The sequence below is a fragment of the Peromyscus californicus genome, unplaced genomic scaffold (assembly GCF_007827085.1).
Source record: "Peromyscus californicus insignis strain IS unplaced genomic scaffold, ASM782708v3 Scaffold_3__1_contigs__length_106647218, whole genome shotgun sequence".
NCBI classification, from domain to species: Eukaryota; Metazoa; Chordata; class Mammalia; order Rodentia; family Cricetidae; genus Peromyscus; species Peromyscus californicus.
Genome location: NW_026294551.1, coordinates 35,019,436 through 35,040,322, shown reverse-complemented (window position 1 = coordinate 35,040,322; position 20,887 = coordinate 35,019,436). Strand labels below are relative to the sequence as shown.

The 20,887-nt window shown below is 43.0% G+C and overlaps 2 protein-coding genes across 2 annotated transcripts in view; both read left to right on the top strand.

Annotated features, from left to right (window-relative positions):
* The window catches only part of Hsf5 (heat shock transcription factor 5), a 47,127-nt gene extending 33,467 nt beyond the window's left edge, over positions 1-13,660 (top strand). Inside the window, exon 6 of the mRNA XM_052758618.1 lies at positions 11,387-13,660. Coding sequence (XP_052614578.1) covers positions 11,387-11,457 — 71 coding nt within the window. The 3' untranslated portion in view covers positions 11,458-13,660. The remainder of the gene's footprint in view (positions 1-11,386) is intronic.
* A 4,119-nt stretch (positions 13,661-17,779) lies between these two features.
* Rnf43 (ring finger protein 43) overlaps positions 17,780-20,887 on the top strand; it is a 72,909-nt gene continuing 69,801 nt past the window's right edge. Inside the window, exons 1-2 of the mRNA XM_052756324.1 lie at positions 17,780-18,413; positions 19,360-20,080. Coding sequence (XP_052612284.1) covers positions 19,829-20,080 — 252 coding nt within the window. The 5' untranslated portion in view covers positions 17,780-18,413; positions 19,360-19,828. The remainder of the gene's footprint in view (positions 18,414-19,359; positions 20,081-20,887) is intronic.

Here is a 20,887-nt window from a genome sequence, read left to right as displayed (position 1 = left end):
CTGATAACCTGAGTCAAAGCTTCCCGGGGCTGATGTGACCATGGTCTTTCTACTAGCCCTCATGTGTAGCATGACCAAGGGCTGGGGAGATGGTGGTCAGTGATGGGTTTGCTACTGAAGCTTGGGGACCTGGGTGCAGAGGCCTAGTACCCATGTAAAAACCTTGGTACAGCAGAATACACTTGTCATCAGTGCTGGAGAGACAAATCCAGGAAGATGACTGGAACTCTAGGTTCAGTGAGAGACCCTGCTCCAAAAATGAAATGGGAAATAATTAAGGAAAACATAAGGTGATGATCTGACCTCTGCACATATGCATACACATGTACACACACACACACACACACACACACACACACACACACACACACACACACACACACACCAGAGATAGTTTCTCTCTTTCTATGTCAGCAGGCTGCTATAAATATTCCTTCATCACATGAACATAATTATCACAGTTTTTTTTTTAATTAGAACTTACTCATGGAGGACCAAGGTCTATAGCTTCAGCAGAGCTTGAAAACACAGCTATGAAGACTAGAGAGATGGCTTAGTGGTTAAGAGCACTGCCTGCTCTTTCAGAGGTCCTAGTTCAATTCCCAGCACCCACATGGTGGCTCACAACTGTCTATGGGATCTAATGTGCGGATGTACATGCAGACAAATATTAGTATACGTAAAATAAATAAATCTTAAATACAGCTGTGAGTAGCTTGCCTATTTAAAACATGGAAGCCAGACATGTTGGTTCATGCCTATAATCCTAGAACATAGGATGTAAAAGTAGAAGGATCAAGAGTTCAAGGCCAGCCTTGCCTACATAGTGAGTTCAAGGCCAGCCTAGGCTACATAGCCAAAAATAAATAAATTGAATAAATAAATAAAAATGACAACATGGGATAAAGGGGAAAGAATCAAAATTAGGAGGCAAATAGAAGTCTCTGTCATGCTGCCTAAGAGGAAATATTTAGAGTATAAAACTATAAATCTATATTCACAATACATGAAAACCCCTAAAACTAATCAAGAAAATACAACACAATAAAAAAAATAAGTTTAATTTAGTGGGTCTGTCAAATGTAGCTCAGTTGGAAGAGTGCTTGTCCAGCACGCACAAAGCCCTGGGGTCAGTCCCCAGCACCACATGAACTGGGCATTGTGACACATACCTGTAACCCTAGCACTCAGGAGACAGAAGAATCAGAAGTTCAAGGTCATCCTCAGTACATAATGAGCCAAGGCCAGCCTGGGTTATGTGAGACTCTGCCTCAAAAAAACTGTATGTGCTTCACAAGAAGAAAAATAACTTATTCAAAGTCTAGAAAAATGTTCAGAGCTGGGGATATATTTTAGTGGTAGACGGGTGACAAGGCCCTGGGTTCAGTCCATATCCCTGGTGCAGGGAGGGGAAGATGTTTAACCTCTCTGTTCATCAGAGAAATGCAATTAAATCAAACCAATTTTCTTGTGCCAGTCCAATCAGCAAAACTATAATTGGTAATAACCTCAAACTTCACAAAGACACGGGGGCAAAGGAACCTTGTATATACTGTAACTGGAATATAAATCTGTATATAAATTTCTATAATTTTTTTTTGGTTTTTCGAGACAGGGTTTCTCTGTAGCTTTGGAGCCTGCCCTGGACTAGCTCTGTAGACCAGGCTGGCCTCGAACTCACAGAGATCCACCTGCCTCTGCCTCCCGAGTGCTGGGATTACAGACGTGTGCCACCACCGCCTGGCTTTAATTTTTTTTTTTTAAGATAGGGTCTCACTGTGTAGCCTAGACTGCCCTAGGACTATGTAGCTCAGGCTGGCCTCAAACTTGTGACATTTCTTCTTTCTTGGCCTCCCAAGTGCTGAGATTACAGATATGAGCCACTACACCTGGCCTTATAGGTTTCGTTTTTTAAAATTTTTATTTGTGTGTGCCTGTATGGATGTCTGTACACTGTGTATGTGCAGTGCCCACATAGGCCAGAAGAGGGCATCAGGTTCCCCTGGAACTGGAGTAACAGAGGGTTATGAGCCACCATGTGGGTTCTGGGAATCAAACCCTGGGTCCTCTGGAAGAGCGGTCAGTGCTCTTTACCACAGAGCCATCTCTCCAGCCCCTTTATAGCTATTTAACAGACAATTTGGGATTATTCAGTTGTAAACAACTAAAATGTTGATGCCCTTGGACTCAAGAATGGTACTCCTGATGGAAATGGGCTATTTTAGAAGGTACTCAAAAGAAACCTGCTGTAGTGGTCAATAATAGCCAAACCGCAGACAAACAGTAACACCCAACCAAAAAGCTAGGTAACACATTGATGTAATGAAATACTGCATAGTCATTCAAGAAATGGTTCCTGCTGGGAGTGGAGAGGTGGCTCAGTGGTTAGGAGCACTGGCTGCTCTTCCAGAGGTCCCAAGTTCGGTTCCCAGCAACGGCATAGTGGCTCACAACCATCTGTAATAAGATCTGGTGCCCTCTTCTGGCCTTCAGGTGTACATACAGACAAAGCACTCATACATAAATAAATAAATCTTTAAAAAAAGAAAGGAAGGAAGAATGAAACAATGCCTGTTATGCTGTGACTGGAAAGATAATTAAGCATTAAGTGTTCCTAGTGTGCTAAGTGAATGGGCAAGTTGCTGTACAATGCTCCTTTTCTAGGGGCAAAGAAAGATAAATGTATGTCATATAATTATAGAAAAGGCAGCTGGGCAGTGGTGGTGCCTTCAATCCCGGTTAGGGAGGCAGAGGCAGGCAGACCTCTGTGAGTTTGAGGCCAGCCTGGTCTACTGAGAGAGTTCCAGGACAGCCAAGGTTACACAGAGAAACCCTGTCTGGAAAAACCAAAATAATAATAATAGCTACTACTATTATTGGGAGAGATAGAAAGGGATATATTTGAAATACTGCCAAGAATTTGGAGTGGGATGATAACCCTCTCTCCTATTCATTTTGTTTTGGTTTTTGTTTTATTTTTGAAAGAGTCTCTCTGTGTAGCCCTGGCCGTGCTAGAACTCTCTGTGTAGACCACAGAGAGCCTTCTGCCTCAGTCTCCTCAGCAGTGGGATTAAACCCATGTACCACTACACCTGGCTTTCTTATTCATGTGAGTGTATTTATTTATTTCAGTCTTGAGGAGGCAGGGTCTCATGCAGCACAAACTGGCCCCTACCTCCCTCTGTAGCTAAAGATTATCTTTAAACTCTTTCTCAATTAAAATGTTTTAAAAACCTATCTATGGATGTATCTCTGTGTGTGCCGAGGGGTCTGCACACTGACGCAGATGCCTGGGAGACCAGAGACAAGGGTGCCCTGGGAACCGTAGTTACTGGTAGTTGTGAGCTGCCCAATGTGGGTGCTGAAAATCGAATTCAGGCCCTCAGGAAAAGCAATCCACAGTCTGACCATCTTGTCACCATCCCTGCCTTAAACTCTTTTCTTTTTTTTCTTTTTTTTTTTTTTTTTTGAGACAAGATTTCTCTGTGTAGCCTTGGCTGTCCTGGAACTCACTTTGTAGACAAGGCTGGCTTCAAATTCACAGAGATCTGCCTACCTCTGCTTCCTGAGTGCTGGGATTAAAGGTGTGCGCCATCACACCTGGCCCCACTCTTTTCTTTTTTTAATGATTTTTTAATTTATTCTATGTGCTTGATGTTTTGTCTGCATGTATGTCTGTGTGAGGGTATTGGGTCCCCTGGAACTGGAGTTACAGACAGTTGTGAGCTGCCACGTGGGTGCTGGGAATTGAACCCAGGTCCTCTGGAAGAGCAGCCAGTGCTCTTAACCGCTGAGCCATCTCTCCAACTTACACTCTTACCCTCCTACTTGCACTGCCTGCTCATTTGATTGCTAGGCTCATCGCTATGCCGGCTTCCATCTCTCATTGGAAAAGGACTTAGATCACTTCACCAGTTGTCACTTAGGTATCACTGGTCTTTATGTCCCTCACTGGGTTACACTCTCCTTGCAGAATCATCAGACCCTCTCTGGTCTTTCTCTCCTCTCCCCTCAGGCCCAAATCCTATCACCCTTGGACAGAAGTGCTGAGGTAGGGCATCTTTTTCTGACACGCTGAAGCCTCGTCCTCCCTCACCTAAACAGTCATCAAGCTGCTTCCTCACAAAGACAGCCCCTCCCTAGTAGGACGACCTCTGGTACCTGCTGTTAAAATGTTTTCCTCCCTTCCAGTCCATATTTCCTCCCTTACAATCCTATAAGTGTAAATGATAAATAATTAGCGTTATCTTTACTAACTCTTGCCCTTGACTTTTTCTAAGTAAAGCCATATCCCTTGGCTAATGGTGGTAAGAGATGTCTTAATTAGCCCTGGTTTCCTGCAGTGGAAAGTATGAGCTGTGAAATAGTAGCATCATTGTGACACCTAATCATACTTTTATTTTATCAGGAGAGGGGAGTGAATGATTTATAATAATAAAAAATAATAAGCTAGGACCTCCCTGCTGAAGAGTTAGATTTCATAATTAAGACATAAGCAGAAGTATAGTTTATGATGTTGCAAATTTTTCTTCTCTGAGGGAATTAGCCAATCAGTTTATCCATTTAAATATGAATATAGAGTTGGGTTGTGATTACACATGCTTGTAATTCCAGAACTTGAGGGGTAGAAGCAGCAGGATGAAGAGTTCAAGGACATTGTCAGCTAAGCAGTGAGTTCAAGGCCAGCCTATTTAAAATGAACAAAAACATAAATAAACCAAGTAACTGGCTTAGCATGGTGACTAGTTAGTAGTGGATACCCAGTACACGATAGCTCCAGGATTTTAACAAGAAGTACTGTTCTTTTTACAGTAGTTGTCTTCACTGATTTTCTGCTGCTCTGAGGAATCATGATGCCCAAAAGCAGCTTGGGGAGGAAAGGGTTATTTACCTTTCTTATCCTGAATCACAGTCCATTGAAGGAAGCCAAGGCAGAACCTCAAGCAGGCCAGGAGCTGATGCTAAGGCCGTGGAGGAGTGCTGCTTACTCACTCGCTCATCATGCCTTGCTCAACCCCCTTCCCCCCCTCATTCCTCCCCTCTCCTCCCTCCCTCCCTCCCTCCCTCCCTCTCTTTCTTATTATTTATTTGTGAGACCAGTTTTCCCCGTGTAGCCTTAGCTGTCCTAAAACACTGTGCAGACCAGGCTATCCTCAAACTCACAGGGATCCCCCTGCCTCTGCCTCCTAAGTGCTGGGATTAAAGGTGTTCACCACCACCACTTTCAACCTGCTCTTTTACAGAACCCAGGACCACCAGCCCAGGGGTGGCACTACCCACAGTGGACTGGATCCTCCTCCATCAATCACTAATTCAGAAAATGCTCTAGAGGCTTGCCTGTCTACAGTCTGATTTTATGGAGGCATTTTCTCAGTTGAGGCTCCCTCCTCTAGATGACTTAGCTTGTGTCAAGTTGACATAGAACTAGGCAGGACAGTAGTTAGTAATCTGTTAATTCCACCAATTAGTTTTAACTTATTTCTCACTGTGCTCTGTTTTCTGTAGCACTCTTGTATTTCTAGAAGTATGGTCTCGTGCCCTAGTTTAGTCTCAGCCGGAAGACACTATGTAGTGAAGGTTGACCTGGAACTTGGATCCTACTGGATGACAAGTGTGCATCACCATTTATTCAGTGCTGGGATAGAATCCCAGGCTTTGCACATGCTAGGCAAACACTCAACCACTGTGCTGCCACAGCTAGTAAGAGGGAACGTTAATCTCCCCACCAGGGTATCCGTCAGCTTCCCTCTCGTGTGCTCCTCCACGCTCCTTCCGGCTGCGCTCACACGCCCTGCCCTGTGTGTTACAGTAAAAGGCCAGTCCTTGCATCTGTGGGTGGAATCCCATTCCTTATGTATGCTCACAGACATTGCACCTGTTCTGTCTCTCGTGCGCTTCAGTAATCACATCTAATCGACGTGCCATGGCAGGTCATATGTCGAAAACCTCCCTTCAGCCAGATGTGGCACAAGCTTGTAGTCCCAGCTCCCCAAGAGGCGGGGGAGAAGTTGGGATAGTTTTTGTACTTCTGCTTGATTGAAACTGGAACTTTCCAGATTTCTGATGACTGTCACATCGCCAAATACAGTAGGTAGTCAACCCAACCCCCACTTTCCTCAGCATGGACATTTGGACAGATTGCTTCAACCTTAATGAGACATTTGTCTAGCTTCTAACATCATCCTTTCCTGGTTTTCTTTCAAAACCACTAGCCACTTTCTATACTTAATTCAGAGGAGATGTCAACCATTTTTATTGTTTTATCATCTTTATAGTAGTGGTTCGTAAATTTGTATCTGAAGTTTGAATCTTCTCTGAACTTCAGACTTACATATCCTATTGCCTGGTCTATACCTTTAGATTTATTTGTTTATTATTTGTGTGTGTGTGTGTGTGTGTGTGTGTGTGTGTGTGTGTGTGTGTGTACCTGCATGTGTTTTTTACACTGCATGTGTTTTTTACACTGTGTGAGTGCAGGTGCCTACGGAGGCAAGAAAAGGACATTAGATCCCCTAGAACTGGAGTTACAGGCAGTTGGTAGCTGCCCAACATTGGCACAGGGACCCAAACCCAGGCCCTCATCAAAAGCAGTATGTGCTTTTAACCACGGAGTCATTTCTCCAGTTCCCTATTCTATATCTTTGATATGTCCAATTTGTGTTCAAACTTAACATATTTTGTCCTCTCTCCAGTTTGACGTATCTATAAGTGTAGTTTTCTAGTCATATAGAAATCTTGACGTCTCTGCTGACTGCTTTCTCTCTCACACATCCAGACCATTAGCAATTCCTGTCCACTCACTGTGGGTTAGGATACAGAACGGACCATTTCCCACCACCCTCTGAGTGGTTACTACAGCCCGAGTCCTCCATCCTCTTGTCTAGGTGACTTTAATGGCTTCTTTATCCATCTTCCTGCTTCACTGTTACAGCAGCAATCAATGATCCTCAGAAAACATTGTTCAGGGCAAGGGGTATAGCTCAGTGTAGAGTACCTGCTTAGGATGCACAAGGCCCTGCTCTCAATTTCCAGTACTAGAAAAAGATTTTAAGTACATTTTTTGTTCAAATTTCTCTAGTAGTCTTCCATCACATTTTTAATAAAGTCTAAAAAAATAATCCTTAATGTGGGCTACAAGATTTTGAATGGTTTAGCCTCTGACAACTGTTGTGAGTTCAACTCCTATGACCTTCCTCATCTGGTCCAGACTCAGCAGCCATGTGTCTGTCTTTGGGCACATGAAGCATCTCCCTGTCTCTGTACTTGTTCTCTCGGAATGGAATGCTCTTTGTATGGCTGTCACGTGCTCTATTCCTTCATTTCATTCCCTTTGCTGCTCAGAAAAACCTCCTGACTATATCTTGCCTTTCTTTACTCATTCTTCTTATTATTTGGTTTTCTTTTATGGTTCTTGCCTCTACTTAACATTTTCTATTATTTCCTCCACTTCTAAAAGCTAATTCATTAAAGAAAGATCTATTTTTATTTTTGCAGTATCTGTAGGACCTAGAACATTACTGTGGCATCCCATGTTTGTTGAGTGAATAAGAGAAAACTATTTTTCTCCATCTTTTAGAGTGTATATATTATATCTTATGATAATATATGTGTATATATGCTAACTGTATTTACACTGTTTTGCCAGCATTGCCAGCATCCATCTCTAAAACTCTTCCTCTTGGAAAACTAAAGCTCTGTGCACCAGCCCTGTCAACCTCTATTCCACTTTTGTTTCGTAAAATGGTTTTTATGTTTCTTTTTTTATTTTGTGCAGGATGGGGTGTGGGTACAGTGTCACAGCGTTTGTGTGGAAGAGTTGGTTCTCTTTCCACTATGTGGGTTCGAGGATGGGGCTGGGATTGTCAAGCTTGTGGACAAAACCCTCACCCCTGTACTGCCTCACCAGCCTGCTGGCTACCCTCTGTCTGGGTCTGCTCTTAACTAGTTCTGGCTTATTTTTGTCTTTGTTTTTAATGAATATTTTTAAAATTACATTTTAATTTTGTGTGCATGTGTGTGCAGTGGTGGGGTGGGGTGCCTCAGTTCATGTGTGGAGGTCAGAGGATAACTTATAGGAATTAGTTATCTCCTTTTACCCTAGGGGGGCCAGGCATTGAACTCAGGTTCAGTCCTGATGGCAGATGCATTTTATGGCTGAGCCATCTGGCAGACCTTGTGTCCAGGGTTAAACCCAGGGCCTTGCACATGCCAGGAACGATTACTATATCACTGAGTCATAGCCCAATCCTGACTTTCTCTCTTTAGGGGCAATATTTAGTCATGAAGAGGTAAGGGTTAATAGTTGAGGAGTCAGATCACTCCTGGGGACTCTTTTACTAAGTGCCTGGCACTGTTAGGTGCAGTAGGGACACACAAGGACCAGCCCCCACAGTTCATTCTGTTGAAATAAGAACCGTATGTGTGGTGTGTTGGGGGTGGAGCCCAAAGGTTTTGGCTCCTCTACCATTAAGGAAACAGTGAGCACAGAAAGAAGAGGAAAGAAAAGGCAGGTATGGTGATGTCCACCCAGCTGCATTACCAGCAGAGGCTCCGGAATGCAAGGTCGCCTCGGCTGTTAGTAAGCTTGGAGCCGGCCTCAGCTACATGACCCCCTCGCCTCAAAACAAGGGGTCTGGAGAGATGGCTCAGCACTTAAGAGCAAGACTGCCGGGCCAGGTGGTGGTGGCGCACGCCTTTAATCCCAGCATTCGGGAGGCAGAGGCAGGTGGATCTCTGTGAGTTCAAGGCCAGCCTGGTCTACAGAGTGAGTTCCAGGACAGGCACCAAAACTACACAGAGAAACCCTGTCTCTAAAAAAAAAAAAAAAAAAAAAACCCAATAAATAAATAAATAGATAGATAGATAGACATAGATAGATAAATAAAGAACATGGCTGCCTTTGCAGAGGACCTAAGTTTGGCCCCAGCATCCATGTGTCACAGCTCACAGCCATCTCTACCGCCAGCTCCAGGGATCTAAAACCTTCCGGACTTCTGGACCCCACAGGCCCCTCCACCTATGTGCACATGTCCACACAGAGACACATAATTCAAACAGTAAAGCTCGGAAACAGCAACACCACACACAGAATATTGCATATCTTCTTGAGGCTAGGCACACCTATAGGAACACATTTTATCTCTGTGTCACTGAAAACTGAGATAGGTGTAGATGGGAATTTTGTACTTTTGAGTTATTTCCTATTTCCCTCTTTGTTTGTGTTTTGGTCTGGAGTCATTTCTACTTAATAGGAAAAGATGCCTTTTAAAGGTAAAAATGACAACTGAGCCCCTTTCAAGCATATAGTGTACTCACGATGATGGACAGGCTCTACTCCAGTGCAGTCCCAGAGCATCTTCAGCACTCTCAGAGAAAGCCCAATGTTTACTAAGAAGGGTTTTGTTTTGTGTTGGACAGTTCTGCTTTTCTCTTACTCGGCTCATCTATCTTTGGCCTCTATGAATTTACCTGAGGATATTTCACGTAAATGCAGTCACACAACATGGGGCCTTTGCGTCTGCTTTGTCACGGGTCTAGCAGAAGCTCACGAAAGCTCCCCCGACTGCACTCACCTTTATGCACTGAGCTACCTCACCACTGCCCACCTCCTTTTTCCTTTTATTTTTCGAGACAGGGTTTCTCTGTGTAGCCCTGGCTGTCCTGGAGCTCACTCTGTAGACCAGGCTGGCCTTGAACTCAGAGATCCTCCTGCCTCTGCCTCCTAGGTGCTGGGATTTTTAGTAACTAGGCGTGTACAACTGTGCCTGGCTCCTAGTTTAATCTTATTTTGAAGCCTAGTTACTAAAAATAGGTTTGTTGCTGTTGTTCAGTCTGTTTGCCCATGAGAGATCTATAGTTCCTTTAATGGTTTCTACCTTTATCATTAGCAAGATTTCCTAGTCAGTTTTCAAAGTAGGTTCCAAATGGATCTGTTCATATCTCAAAATCAATTGGTTTCTCTGTCTCTTTATCGTGTGTGTGTGTGTGTGTGTGTGTGTGTGTGTGTGTGTGTGTGTGTGTGTGTGATTTGAGTTAGGATTGGTAGTAGCCCTGGCTGGCCTAGAATACATTATATTCTAAGCTTGCTTCAAACTTGTGGCAGTCTCTTGCCTCTGCCTCCCAGGTGGTAAGGTTACAGGCCTGCGAGGGGGTCACCATATCTCAAAATCTCATTTTAATATTTTCCATTAGCATACGCCTTGTTTTTGTCCTGATGTGGAGCTGAAGTGTTTAGAAAATGATCATAATTGTTACTCCTACATCTTTTGGTCAGCTTTCAGAAATCCTAAAGCCTAGGTTGCATTCCATGCCAATTAAATGAAAACATCTGGAGGAGGGAGCCCCAGGCATTGGTTTTTTGAAGACTGCCAAATGATTCCAGTGTGTAACAAGATAGAAACACTGGCTTTCCTTACTAGCCATGAACTAGCTTAGTTATCACCTCCAGTTATCAACTTACTTGTTAGGGTTAAGTGGATGACTTATAATAATGAATAATGTATTAATTCACTTTAAAAATGTCTGCATGTTATATAAGGGTATCACAGTTATCACTGTAAAAAAAAAAAAAAAGTCCTGAACTCATATTTGAGCTGACAGCTTTTACCACTTTCAACTCCTGATGAATCACGTTGTCTCTTTTTTTTTTTTTTTTTTTGGTTTTTCGAGACAGGGTTTCTCTGTGTAGCTTTGCGCCTCTCCTGGAACTCACTTGGTAGCCCAGGCTGGCCTCGAACTCACAGAGATCCACCTGGCTCTGCCTCCCGAGTGCTGGGATTAAAGGTGTGCGCCACCACCGCCCGGCCTACGTTGTCTCTTAATCCGTCAGGGTATGCCTTTTCCCTTACAGTTCAGGGGCGTTGTGTGTGTGCGTGTGCGTGTGCATGTGTGTGGGTGGGTGCAAGAGTTCAGTTGTGTTAGTCTACAACTCACCTTCCTGTCCTTGCGGCATAAATGAAGTGAAGTTTTGTTTGCATGTGTATATGTCATCTGAATTCCTTTTTAAACTTTTAAGTTTTATTGTTTGTTTTGAGACGGGATCTATCTCAGTGTAGCCTATGGTACATGAGCCTCTCTAAGTAGCTAAGGCTGGCTTTGAACTCCCAACCCTCCTGCTTCCACCTCCCAAGTGCTGAGGTTACAGGCATGTGCCACCACATCTGGCTGTAATATATTTAAATATATAATAAAAGGCAATATTTTAAACTTGGTGGATCTGACTCGATGAGTGTGCTCTAAAGAGTGATAAAATGTCCTAAAATCGGGACTTCAGTGAAGAAGTGTAATTTATAGCCACGTGCACAGATTATCTATAGACAACTTGCCCTCTTTGTGTGAAGACTGTCCCTGAGAGGCTGAGAGTGAGTAAACAATCCTTTCTTTCTAGATCTTCATCTGCTGGTGGACGTGGCCTGCAAGCAGGAGCACTTTCCAAAGGAGGAAGAGTTAAAAGAGTGAGGCGGCGTGGATGGCAAATGTGGCATTGTGCACTAGCCGGGCTGGAGGCACACTAGTCTTGCACATGACACACTGTTGGGATTTTTTCAGTTCTGTTAAGGAAAAAAAAGTATTTTTTGTTTTGTTAATTGAGATTTTGTTAAATTGAAAATTGGGAGTTTGGTATTTACTACAGCTGTTCAGTTCAGATTGCGTACCTTGACAAACTGTTTAAACATCCAGCGGCCCCCCCCCCCCTTTTTTTTTTTTTTTTGCTGCCCAGATTCCTTTCAAATGAAAAGAGTCCTGGCCTTCAAGAAGCGTCTCGGCCATGCCGTGTTGGTGGCCCTGGAGCCACGGTGTGTGTGTGCTGAGCTGGGAAGCCCTTTTGAACTGTTGTCAGCAGTTTCAAGTCTGTCTCAAGTCACAGTGTGGTCCTTCAGGGAAGATGGTGTGATAAACAAAGGCACGTGAGGTCACCAGGATCGCAAGTCCAAGCGGGTCAGGAATCCAGGGAGGAAGTTCTGGAAAAAGCTCATTTTCTAAGTGGTTAACCAAGAACTTCTCTTGTTTCTGAACCCCACGTCCTGTTTCAGGACCAAGGCATCTGGACTTGGCCCGTCCATCACATTAACAGCCTCTGGTTCTTTAATAGTAATGGGAGTGTTTTTCCATTTTCATGTCTTTCCTTAATTTGAATGATAAATTATCATAAATAGTAAGAAAGTTTTGTTAATATCACTTACATAAATGTCTTCTAAAGAAAATATTTAATTTGTTTAATTATATTTATAAATGCTGATAGATTTTAAAGTTTTAAAGCTTTGTATTTTTATTAACATTGCAGAATAGAAGGATTAAAGGGTACATGTGTAATTTTATTTTTGAAGGGTAAATACAATATGTGAACAGAAACACTGAGGTATAACAGTGTTTAGATTTTTACATTCAGCAAGTATAAATTCTTACCTGCGGAAGGTATTGTGTGCAAATTTTGGGGGGGGGATCGCTTCATTGTCATTTACCAGAAGCTATGCTTTAATTTTTGAGAAGCAGTTTATATTTGATACATTAAATGGCTTAAGCTTCTGGGAGACCTTTGGATAGTTGGGTAGACTATTATCATTTTTTCTTTCCCCTGTAGGACTGTACATTTGATTACTAGGATTGTGTGACTTTTGAAGGAGGAGAGGGACATTTTGGATGTCCAATTTCTGTAGTTGATCCATGTCTACCAAATGACAGCAAGAACTTTCCTGATTTGAGGTATTTTAAGTTGACTAGAATGTTCTTGTTGAATCTACCTCAATTTTCCTAATAAGGGCTGCAGAAACAAAAGGAAATCCTGAATTTAAAGCTAGCAAAAAAGAAACAGCACTTAATAATGGCGTAAGCACTGTATTAGCCATTCCTTGCGTGGCACTGTGCCTTCCCAGTGATATCAGACCTAGACATGCTACAGAGCTCTAGCTGTTTTGGAAAGGGTAAGCTCTGCATTGCTGTACAGCGACTCAGTTTCGATTTGAAAGTAGGTTTTGATCCATCTAATTAGACTAGTTGGTGCTCATGTCTTGGGCACTTACTCATCTTTACTAGTAAGCCTTGAAAGATGAACTGATTATCAAGACATCCACATCTTGTATCTGTGCCACATACCTTGGCAAAGTATGTGAAAAGGAGACCCGGTGTCCAAATGAAGGAACTTTGCCTTTCCTCTGTCACATTGAAGAGCTGGTAAGCTGTGTAGGTGATATTTCTTCTCCTCAAAATGCCTTTCTTAGCCTTACGTGTATCGAAAGAGATGACACCTTTTGAGGGACACGTGTCAAGCAGGAACCTTGGCACAGACATGGCTTCAGTGGTTTTAAGGTTTGATCAATGAAATGCCTTGATCAGCTTTCCAACCTTTTTTATATATGAATACACCAGAAAGGAGCTGGATCTCCTGCTCTACTCACATGCCTGGAACCCATCTCCTAAAGCTCTCATCAGTGACTTGTGCAAATGGCAGCAGCAAAGTGGAATCTGCACGGGAATTAGCCAGTAGGGCCTGACACATACTGAGAAAGTTCCCGTCTAGCACCTCAAGCACCAATCAGTTTCAATCAGTCAACAATAAAATGAATGTTCCAACCAGACCTCTTGTCCTGCTTGTTTTACTTTGGTTTTTCTTTTTTTTGATAACCAGTAGAAAATTCAGTCATTATAAGCATTCATGCTGGTGAACTTCAGACAATACATTCTGCTTTTCAAAAAAAAAAAAAAAGTCTAATTTCTCTTCTCTCTCTTTTCCCCCAGCAGTTCTGGAGACGAACCCAGAGCCTGGCATGCATGTGAAGCAAGCACTGTACCTTGTCTCCCTTCCTTGGTTGTTTTGAGACAAGGTCTTGCTATATAGACCTGACTAGCCTTAAACTTGGAGGGATCCTCCTGCCTCTCTGTATCTGGAGTTCTGCATTTCAGATGTGTGCCACTATACACAGTCTCGTTTCTTCTTCTTACTTCTTTTAAACATTGCCCTGAAGCTGTAACTCAATTGGTGGTGTACAGGAAGCCCCGGGCTTATGGTTAGCACCACGTAAAGCAGATGTGCGGGTGCATACCTGCAGTGCCGGTGGAGGTGGATGCAGGAGAGTCAGAACTTCACGGTTATTTTTGGCTGCATAATGAGTTTGAGGTCAGCCTAGGATACATGAGACCAAGATACTATCACAGCAAAGACAAACAAACAAAACAAAAAACTGTCCAGACCTTTAAAAACTATTTTGAATAATGATTTAAAATGTAAATGTTTCCACCGGCCAGTGGTGGCGCAAGCATTTAATCCCAGCACTGGGGGGGGGGGGGGGGGGGGGGGGGGGGGGGGCGTGCGCGGCATAGGCAGGCAGATCTCTGTGAGTTCAAGGCCAGCCTGGTCTACAGACCGAGTTCCAGGACAGGCTCCAAAAACTACACAGAGAAACCCTGTCTTGAAAAAAAAAAAAAGGAAATATTTCTAAGAATAAAGACAGTTCTTATTATACATATTTTGCAGAATCCTGGGTTTTAGAAGAGGATGAACAGTCTTCAACAACTAGTCAATCCAGATAGGAAAGGCGGTCATTAAGGATGGTCTGTCTCCTATGTGACTGAGGCTGAGGATGCTCTTGGTGGTGGAGCACTTGCCTAACATGCACAAGGCCCTAGATTTAAACCTCAGCACACAAAAGAGAAGTAAATGTCAGTAAGACGGGCTTTTCACTACCACAGCAGTACCATCTTGATGACATTTCCAGGGACGTTCTATGGCATTCCAAACCTAATTTCAATAACATTTTTTCTTGTCATTTTGGTGATCCAAATGAACTAGATTATCAGTGCATCAGAATACATAGAACTGTTTGGCTTGACCCTACTAAGTCTTTCATGGTCCCAAGCTCATGATAATTTTGTCATCATTCCCAGATTTCAGAAGTTCCTCAAGAGAAAGCAACCAGGTTTATAATTTTATATTTTATTTTTCAACTAAATATATATGTTAACTCTTAGTTAATTACTTGTGAGTTTCCAAAGGGGAAAGGCGAATCTGCTTAGAGGTTGCTATTTAGTTTCCCTTAAGCTTAAATATATTTTACCTGTATCAGTGACCTGTAATAATGTGTAGTTTTCATTATTTTGATATGCAATTATACAACATGCAAAAGTAGATAAACAATAGATTTTTAAGAGAATTATCTCCTGCTGAGATGTTGAATTGGCTGTTATCCTTTGGGATAGGAGTTGCGAAAGGGCTATATAGTTATGCCCTTAACATCCGACAAGAGAGGAAAAGGTGTGAAATCGATAATTCACTTGAAGGGCTGCAGAGATGGCTCAGCCGTTAAGAGCATGCACTCCTCTTGCAGAGGACCTGAGTTCAGGTCTCAGCAGCCACCCTGGGTAGCTTACAGTTGCCCATAACTCCATCTTTAAGGAAATCCTATACTCTCTAACCTCCTCGGACACTTGGACACACATGCACAGATGTACACATAAATAAAAATGTTTGTTTTTTAAAAAATGCATTTCCTTTTTTAAGTTTAGTTCGGTCACAGGCACTGGTGAATGTGTGCATGAAATGTCAGTCTGTTGCCGTGGTTAGAAGCCAAACATCTGGGCTGGTGAGATGGTTCAGCAGGAGGAGCAGCATGCAGTCTTGATGACCTCCAAACTGGACCCCCAGAACTCAGGTAAAGACAGGAAAGAACTGCTTCACGAAACTGTCTTCTGACCTTCACACATGCTCCCCCACATACATTATACACACATGCTCCCCCACACACATTATACACACATGCTCCCCCACACACATTATACACATATGCTCCCCCACACACATTATACACACATGCTCCCCCACACACATTATACGCACATGCTCCCCCACATACATTATACACACATGCTCCCCCACAAACATTATACACACATGCTCCCCCACATACATTATACAGACATAATTACATTCAAAAATTTTAAACAAATTTACTTCAGAGCTAGACTTAGTGGACTATGTTTGTAATCCCAGCACTCAGAGGTCTAAGCAGGAGTATCAGGAGTTATAGGCTAGCCTGGGCTAAAAGCAAGAGCTCCTTTTCAGAGAAAAAAAAATGTTTAGAATCTTCTCCAGGTTAGTTATTAACTATAAAATTCTGAGACTGTCTTAAACCTATATAGAAACATCAGTGGGTAACTTCATGCTTTCGGGACACACCTTCACCTTCACAACAGGTCCATTAGTACAGTCATCCGCAGGGCTTATTTTTGACACAGGGTCCTGCTAGATGTCTCTGATTGACCCCGAACTCACTCCACAGCCCAGGCTGGCCTCCAGTCCATAACAGGCCTGCTGATCAGTTTTGTGAGTACTAACATTACAGGTATGAGCCACCATGCTTGGCTAATCTGCATTTTACACACGACCAAACAGAAAGTTAAAACACAGAAATGTATCACAATCGTTTAAAATGTATACATTTCAATAGAGTTAACTTGTTCACATTGTTGGTTGTGAGTTCAAGAATGAAATATCTAACCATGGGGCTGGAGAGATGACTCAGAAGGTAAGAGCACCAACTGCTCTTCCATAGGACCAGAGTTCGAATCCAAGCATTCACATAGTGGCTTACAAACATCTGTAACTCTAGTTCTTCAGGATTTTTCTTTCTTTTTTTGGTTTTTTGAGACAGGATTTCTCTGTGTAGCTTTGGCGCCTTTCCTGGAACTCACTCTGTAGCCCAGGCTGACCTCCAACTCAAAGAGATCTGCCTGCCTCTGCCTCCCGAGTCCTGGGACTAAAGGCATGCTCCACCACTGCCCAGCCAGTTCTTCAGGATTTTACACCCTTTTCTGGTCTCTCACACACACGGTTTGCAAATATACATGCAGATAAAGCCTCCATACATGTAAAATAAAATTTAAAAAATGTCTGACCACAGTCAAATATAATTTTGTAAATTTAAATATTATAATAAACATCCTATATCAAGATTACTATAAAGAACTATATTGTGTGAATGTAGTAATTAGCTGAAACTAGTTTTCTTTTTGCCTATACTGTTTTCATTAAGCATATTTAACTTTTTAAAAAAGATTTATGTGTATGGGTGCTTTGCCTGCAGTGCCTGTGGCGGTCAGAGGAGGCATCAGGTCCCTGGATTTGGAGGTGTAGATGGTTGTGAGCCACCACGTGGGTGCTGGGAACTGAATGAGCAAGCAGCAAGTGCTCTTAACCACTGAGCCATTGCTCCAGCTCCAAGCCTAAGTCAAATTCTTGGCTGGTATTATGACAGACTAACTCACAGTCTTACACTGGAAGAATAAGTCTGACCCAAAGACTGAGAAGGAAGTAACAGGTGCCAGACTTCTGAAAGATTCATACAGGTACAGTTTGGACAGAACTACTGGACTTACGTTAGTAAGACCTGAAGAAAAGCTCTGTGGAAAGTGCACAGAAGCTTTCCACAGTAGTGCCTGCCGTGTAAGATCTCTCAATCCAGTCTTTGCGCCATTTACGGACACTAAAACATGGAAAGAACAGAAATATATTTGAACTTGTGTTTGCAAGACATTGCGCCATTCTGTTGTTTTTGTGGATTTTTATGATTTCTGTTTGTTTCTTCATACCGCCGTCTGTGCTCTGTTGCTTACAGAATCCGCTTAGATCTGTTTGAGTGGCCCTGATTTATATGCTGTGGGAAAGGTAAGGGCTGATTGAATGGAGTGCAGTTGGGCTGTGGCTCGCTAGAGGGAGTAAAGGAGAGAGAGACAGGAAGAGAGCGGGAGAAGACTTGGTTAAGTTTGTGAGTGCGTGCCCCGAGAGGAGGAGGGGCGGGCTTGCGTGGGGCTGCTCCACCCTCACGTTGTCAGCAGGTAGAGAGCGTGATTGCTGTCCCAGGGGAGGGAGTCGGAGCTAGAACACCAATTACCAACCACAGGCTTCCTGCTGTAGGGAGCTGATCCAGAATTGTCCTTCTGGAAAGGAAGCACTGAATCCTTCCTTCTTCTGAACTTCCCAAGTCCATCCATGATTCAGAGATACCGCCTTCTCCCTCTGGGATTTTCTGTGTTTCTGGTAGTGAATTGTTGTATTTACTACTTTGTTGTCTTTCAAGAGCTGATCATTTAATATTCTTTACCGAAGCGGGGGCGGGGGGACTTTTGTTAGATTTCAGAGATGATTTTGGATCTTCTTGAAGCATTTCCAGAGTTCTTGAGGACGGTAGCTCTCGTCCTGGAATAAGTTTCTACCTTTGATCTGCGTGGATTGCTTTTTCGGGCTTCGGAGTTTCTCCGCACCTACCTGTAGTGCGGGCGGGCACTTGGTCTGACTGCAGAGCGGAGGTGGAGGAGAGCCGCTCTGGGTTAAGCAGCCCAGATCTTTTCAAAGCAGGATTTATAAAAGCATAATTGAATTTGTTTCACCCCCGTGGATTCCAGTGGGCCCGACAGCGCAACAGGTTTGCAGATTTCTTTTGAAATTCTTTTTTTTGTTTTCTCCCTCCCTCTGTCTCAGCAAAAGTAAGGAATCTGTATAGCAGGTTCACGCTCAGTTGCTTGGCTTTTTGGCACTTCTGAAGACTTTGTAGGATTTTTTAACTTGGCCTCAGAATGCAGCAGGCTTTGTGGGTGAAGTGCACGTATAGTTACTTAAGCGTGCGCATTTTAAAATCTGATGTTTATACAAGAATCTGAAGTTTCATAGGAGCCTAGAAATACCCCGATCTCCTCTACTCTGCTTTATTTCCCCCTCTCCCCTCTCCCCCGCCCCCCAGGGTGCTTAACTTAGAGCCTGTGACTAGCCACCCCCCACTCCTCCTATCTTTTATTCCCCACCCCCTCAAGGAATTTGAAAACGTGTTAGGAATAGTCCTTTGTTTTTCTTCTGAATCCTGAAGATTACAGATTCTAAGGTCTGGATATTAGTCTCCACAGCATGTTGAGGAAAGTCAGAGTGCTTGATATTCTCAAAATGGAGAATAAAATCTGGAATCCCTAAGCAGGAAAGGAAAGTGGAAACAGAAATATGAATTTTAACTGGGAACATACCTGGAAAGTTAACCTCATCAAGTATCTCAATATGGAAGTTGGGAGAGATTTTGGTATTCAGATTTATTCTGTCCTATGTCAAAGATATATGAATTTGTGCCAAATTTTACAGGCACTTTTGGCGGAACACAAAAAAATATATTGAAGTTCTTAAAAAGTATATAAATTCAGTAGGCCTAGAACTCTGGGCTAGGCTGAAATCCAATCTAGCATGGACATTTTAATGAATTCATGCTGTAGCAGCCTTAGACATCCCTCCAGGTGTGGCCTGATTAATTTCCACTCTTCTCCTATTAAGAAGAAAACCCTCTCGTGGTCTTTCGTCATTTAAAATTGACACTTTTTCTGGCTTAAAAGGGGCCATCTCTTCATGTTCTGAGCCGGAGCTCTTCACTGGCACCTGTGATGCCCTACCTTGGCTGTCCCCTGGGTTTCTGTTCACCAACATTGGGTTTAGTGCCTCAGAAAGCCGATACATATGGAAGACCATCAGCAAGTGATCTGACAACCAATTCATGCTGGATCTAAAGCACCTTTGGAAAGTTCAGCGGGCAGTGGTGGTGTTTCTGTATCCGGAGACAATGGGAAAAAGTGACATACCGGCCCCAGAAGTGGGCTGAAGAATACCCTCTTTTACTCTCCCAGTCAGGAATGCTACCTGTGCTTGGGACTACACTGTAGAAAAAGGAAGGACCAGCATTCTGACTTGGCTTTCTGAAACTGAAGCACATCTTTCCCCCTCCATTTTCCGGATCTGAGAACCTGCCTTTGGGATTAGCTGGTGGCAGCAGTATGCATGGCCGAAGAGCATTGATGTGCTGGTAGCATGAGTGGTGGCCAGCAGCTGCAGCTGGCTGCCCTCTGGCCCTGGCTGCTGATGGCTACCCTGCATGCAGGCTTTGGACGCCCAGGACTGGTGTTGGCAGCAGCAGTGGAGTCTGAAAGATCAGCAGAACAGAGAGCTATTATCAGAGTGATCCCCTTGAAAATGGACCCCACAGGAAAACTGAATCTCACGTTGGAAGGTGTGTTTGCTGGTGTTGCAGAAGTAACTCCGGCAGAGGGGAAATTAATGCAGGCAAGTATAACTTTATTCTGTTTTACTTTCCATCTGTTTGAAATAATGCCTGTTTTTTCTTTTGTCTGACAAACCAAAACCCATGCAAGGGTTAGCTCTGCTTCCTTCTACCACTTAGCTTTGTATTGCTTCATTCTTGTGAGGAGATTGCTTTATTGGCAGTCTAAAGCAAATTCTTATTTTATACTTGAAGAAATATATAAATTCTGTATTTTAGAAGATAATTTGCTCATTTTAACTAGTTTTGCATAATCTTTTGGGGTATATATAATAAAAATTTTCTTTACAAATATGTATTTGGGGCACTATTTTTGATAGTTCAGAAATACATATGTGTATTTAATAGACTTGAGGAATATAGCGTACATCCTGTTAAAATGTAAATGTTAGTTTTAATGATCAGGAGCACCCTGAAATTCTAGACTGCCCTTGGAGCATATTTGATTACAGTGTCACTTTTAAAATTCAGTCAAGCTTGGATACTATGGCTGGCTTCCACCACGTGTGGCACCCCATTGCTAATCCCCACATGGAGAGGTCTAGGTCACAAAATGGACCCAAAGTGGGAACCTGCCCCTGCTCCTTCTGGACCAGTTTTAAAGTGTACAGTTCACAACTTTAAAAGTTTATTTGATATATATTTTTTGAACTCACAGAGCTTTTCCTGACACAATTTTTTAGGCTTCCGGGATGTAACTCATTCACAGACTATTCTTTACGTGTTGAACTTCTTAACTTACTGGGCCATCGGCTTCCTTAGACCAATTGCTCATTCCTATGGTGAAGACAGAGCTTGGTGAGCTGTGC